Raw genomic sequence first — 4,205 nt, forward strand, 5'->3', positions numbered from 1 at the left:
ACACACACACACACACACACACACACACACACACACACACACACACACAGGATTCCTCCTCCCTTCCTAAGCACAGACTTGCCAGAGAGGCATAAACTGGAGGGAAGCAAAGAGCAAAGAGAAAGTCAACTCCTTCCACCTGCTGCCCTGAAGTGGGGGGGGGGGGGAGTGCTTTTGGCAAGCTGGCAGACAGAAGCCTGAGATATGACCTCAGCAGTCACCTGCCAACATCCTTAAGACAAATACACAAATAAAACCACCCCCCCTAAAAAAAAAACCCTCTCACAGCAGGGGCTCAGACACAACAGCCAACAGCTCGATTCCCATTAGCCTGACAATCCCGTTAAGGAGAACCACCATAAATTCAAGAATCTCTTCATCCCCGAAGCCTGTGGCCTGGAGCTGTACAGAAACCCGGACCCCAGGAAACTTGGCACCTGTCTTTCTTGACACAACACACCTGTCCAGCCCTGCCCATGTGCATTCTGGTAACAGACTTTTGCCTGACTGGTTTAGGAGAGGAAATGATTTTTAAAAAATGAAAGAAAGAGAGAAGGAAAGAAAAGAAAAGAAAAGAAAACAGAGGGGCACGGGGGAGGGGGTGATAAAACGCAGGGAGAGCTCGGAAGGCGAGAACAAGAGGGAGACTCTTAGAGAGGAGGCCACCCTCCTTGCTCTGTTTTCATTAGCTTAAGGAGACAACACAGATCTTCTAGGAAAATTATAAGCAAGCAGGTGCGGTTCCAGCCTTCCCCGAGGCGGAGAAGGGCTCTGGGCTGCCAAGAACAGCCTTTTCACACTCCAACCAGCAACCTTGGGCTACTTAAGACTGTCTCCCAGCCCCTCCTTCTGCTTCTGCTCTGAGCCGCCGGGAGGACTCAACTTCCCAAGAAGCTGGGGCAGGGGCGGGAGAGCCTGAGGGTGGCTCGCTGCTCTCCCCGGGCCCCCATCGCTCTATGCACAGGCGCTCAGTTTAGCAGGACTAACCGGCTGGCACCGCAAAGGCAACGACAACTTGCTCAGCTGGACTTTGGGTGAGGTCTACCGCCCCCCCTCTCCCGGGTCTCTTCTCCTTGTCTGTTCAGGCAAGATAGCAGCTCTCCCCCTTCCTCCCGCCCTCCTCGCTGTTCTTCTCAGCAACAATCACTCTCACCTCTCCACTCTGCCGGGCTCTTCTCCTCCCTCCCCAGTCCTAGGAACTGGGGCAACAGAGTAGCACCACTCAGCGAGGCCAGGGCGCAGCTGCCCACCACCCAAGCGTGCTAGTAATGGCTGGGAGCTTCTTCTCGCCTATGGGCGACCCAAGCACACCCCGACCCGGGGCCGGCCCTGCGCGATGCGGCGTCCAGGTCGGCGACTCCTGGGGTTCCCCGGGCAAACTCCCCCTACTCAGTGCTTTCCAGCGCGGGGCGAACAGACTGGATGGAGGGGCACCGCGCTCGCTCCTCCGGACCGTCCCCCAACTCGTCTCTCCTCGCTTGCAGAGCCGGGTGCAAGCTCCCAGCTCTGAACACAGAGGAAAGTCACCGGGCGCCCCCTCCTCCCCGCCCTCTTTCTCCACGGCCGGCCCTCTGCCCCGCGTTAAAAAGGAGAAGTGAAAGGTATGCAAACACCAAGCAAATAGGGAAAGCCGGGAAGAAAGGCAGCTAGAATAAACAAGACAAAGGGAGAAGGACTCGGGGACAGGCCCTGGAGTTTCAACTCCGGGAGGAAAGAAAGAAACTGGGAAGATAGCAAGAAAAAAAAAATCTAGAACAACCACCAAAAGGGACTCGTCCCCCTCGCGGCCCCCTCCCCTGAAAAGAGTGCAAGAAAAATAAATAAATAAAAATAATCCAAAATAAAAAGAACGCCAGAGCCTCAGCGCATCCCAGACACAGTACACAAAAGGTGACAAGATCAGCGACAAGTCCAGCAACGCCAGCCTCCCCCCCATCGCCACCATCACCCCAGTCACCGGCAGGCGCGAGAAAGAAATAAAAGCCAAGCAGGTCACTTACTCTTCGTTAACTGGGAGGAGCGGAGCGCGGAGTTCCACTGAGCCTCCTGCTTAGAAAAACTGTTTTTAGAGGCTATTTGATTACGATTCATGTAAATAACACCATTTTCCCCTTTGGAAAAAGAATGTTTACACGGGTGTGAGTAACGGGAGGCTCTTCTCTCTCTTTCCCATTCAAGAACGAGCCAGTGCGAGCGATTCTGGAAAAGGGGAGGGGACAGCAACCGGGTGAAGATACTTACGCGGTGCGGGCAGCAGTGGGACGCAGCCACTCTCTCTTTCTCTCTCTCTTTCTTTTCTCTCTCTCTCTCCCCCTCTCTTCCTCTCTTGCGGGCAGAGAAGAAACCCACGCGCGCACGCGGTGATGTCTTACTGGTGATAATTGGCCCAGGGGTCGGTGAGTCCGTGCGGGAGCGAGTGATCTGGACGAGTGCTGAGAGGCGAGGGGAGAAAGGAGGGAGGGGAGGGGAGAGGCTCGCAGGGCAGAGCCAGGAGCCCGGGGGAAAGAAGGGGAGAGAGAGCGGAGAAGGCGGCGAGGGCTGGAGCGCGGAGCGGTGGCCCGAGGCGCAGCGGGCGCGGCGGAGAGGCTTGTGTGCGCCGCACGGCTTCCCTGGCTGCAGTGGCCGTCGCTTTCCCAGCGCTCTCTCAGCTGAGGGCTCCGCTCCACAACAAGATTTACTTTAAGACACAGCTGAAGGAAACAGGAAGACTGCACGTCACAGTCCCACTGACGTACCCGGCCCCAGCACCCAATCGCGAGGCGCCTTCGGATTCAAGGGGGGATAGCGAGGCAAGAGAACTTGTGAGGAAAAAAAAATACATATATATAAAAGGGGTGGGGGTGAGGGGCTGGGGAGAGAGGAGGAGAGGGGGGCCCCCTCTCTCCCCCGCCCCGGCCACCAGCCCCGGCCCCCACCCCGCCCTGCCACTGCTTGGGGCGCCTGGATCGCCGCGCCCCGGCCGCCGCGAGCCATCTGCGGGCGTTGTGCACCGCGGCACCCGGCTTACACACTTGCTCTTCCAGGACGCAGGTCTTTTTTTTTTTTTTTCCATTTCACTGACACAGATGATGGAGTTCTCCCAGCGGCCGGGCTAAGGGAGCGCTCCCCAGACTGAGATGGAGGAAGGCTCGGAAAAGTATACGGGATAAAAAGTGGAGGTTTTAAGGGTCGGGGTGGCATAAAGGGAGGAATGTTGCGGTGGTGGTGGTGGGGGACGCAAATCGTTCCGCTTTGGAAATGATCATAGATAGTATCAATAGGACCTGTCACCATACCTTCCTTTTAAAGAGGATGAGCAAACACAGGTAGGCTTAGGATTTTAAAAATAAAATAGGTGCTAGAGATTTCGCACTGGGGCCGCTAAGTCTGATATTAAAAGCTCTATCCGCACTGGCTGAGTCCCAGTCAATCAGACCTCAGAATTTATAGGAAGACTATTCACCCTCGGTTACTTTTAAAAATATTATTTCAATTATAGGCATAGTGACCATATTCGCTACAAACATCATTTCTCGGGGTCACTTTTCTCCAGTTCGCGCACCCCAATATGGCCAAAGAAATTAGTTCAATGTAGGATTTACACAATTTCGAAGTCTGAATGACAAACTTAAAAGTTTATTGGGCAAGAGATCTCGGACTCTAATACTTAAAGCTACATAAAACGCACACTGGTTTGACATCTTGGGTGAAAAATAGCAGCAAGATGTCTTCAGATAACGTGGTTCTTAAATAGGACCTTAGCTTTCCTCAGCTGGAATGGTCATCTCCCTGGACACAGTTAACAGCAGTGCTTGCTAAAGAGGCATCGTGGATGTAAAGACTCCATAAAACCCGAGCCTCACAAGAGCTGAAAAGCACTTTAAATGCTCATACCTAGGAGATTAGAGACTTAAAATAAAGAAAAAGGTGGTGTGGGGACAAGAATTTTTTCGAGTCTCTCCAATCAGATCAAAGGTTGAAGCGTGTTTTGACAGAGTATTTATGAGATGTGAGTACACTGGCAGACCCGCCGCCATCGTCTGGCACGCACACACTCGTTTCTAGGACCTTCTTCGTTTCTTCAGAATGGGAGAGAATATTAATTCCCTGTTAGTCGGACAAACGGTGTCAGTGTGTGTGTCTGAAGTCTGTGCCCTGTGGGAAACTTTTGGCAGGCAGGGAATTCAAACGTTGAAAGGGAGAGAGAGGGAGAGAGAGGGAGAGAG

At 53.6% G+C, this 4,205-nt stretch overlaps 2 protein-coding genes across 5 annotated transcripts in view; one reads left to right on the forward strand and one right to left on the reverse strand.

Moving 5' to 3' along the window:
- The window catches only part of Prox1 (prospero homeobox 1), a 47,966-nt gene extending 45,333 nt beyond the window's left edge, over positions 1-2,633 (reverse strand). For 3 of the 4 annotated variants that reach the window (XM_028761369.1, XM_028761363.1, XM_028761348.1), the window contains exon 1: positions 2,242-2,633. The gene's annotated coding sequence lies outside the window, so the exon portion shown is untranslated. Of the gene's footprint in view, positions 1-1,153; positions 1,298-2,241 lie in introns of those variants that run through there. The other variant, XM_028761358.1, reaches the window with a different exon arrangement.
- Positions 1,287-4,205, forward strand: part of LOC114615721 — a 50,313-nt gene continuing 47,394 nt past the window's right edge. The window contains exons 1-2 of the mRNA XM_028761376.1: positions 1,287-1,601; positions 2,179-2,396. Of these exons, the coding sequence (XP_028617209.1) occupies positions 1,423-1,601; positions 2,179-2,396 (397 nt within the window). The 5' untranslated portion in view covers positions 1,287-1,422. The remainder of the gene's footprint in view (positions 1,602-2,178; positions 2,397-4,205) is intronic.

Source organism: Grammomys surdaster, unplaced genomic scaffold (genome assembly GCF_004785775.1).
Source record: "Grammomys surdaster isolate TR1022 unplaced genomic scaffold, NIH_TR_1.0 130, whole genome shotgun sequence".
In the NCBI taxonomy this organism is placed as follows: domain Eukaryota; kingdom Metazoa; phylum Chordata; class Mammalia; order Rodentia; family Muridae; genus Grammomys; species Grammomys surdaster.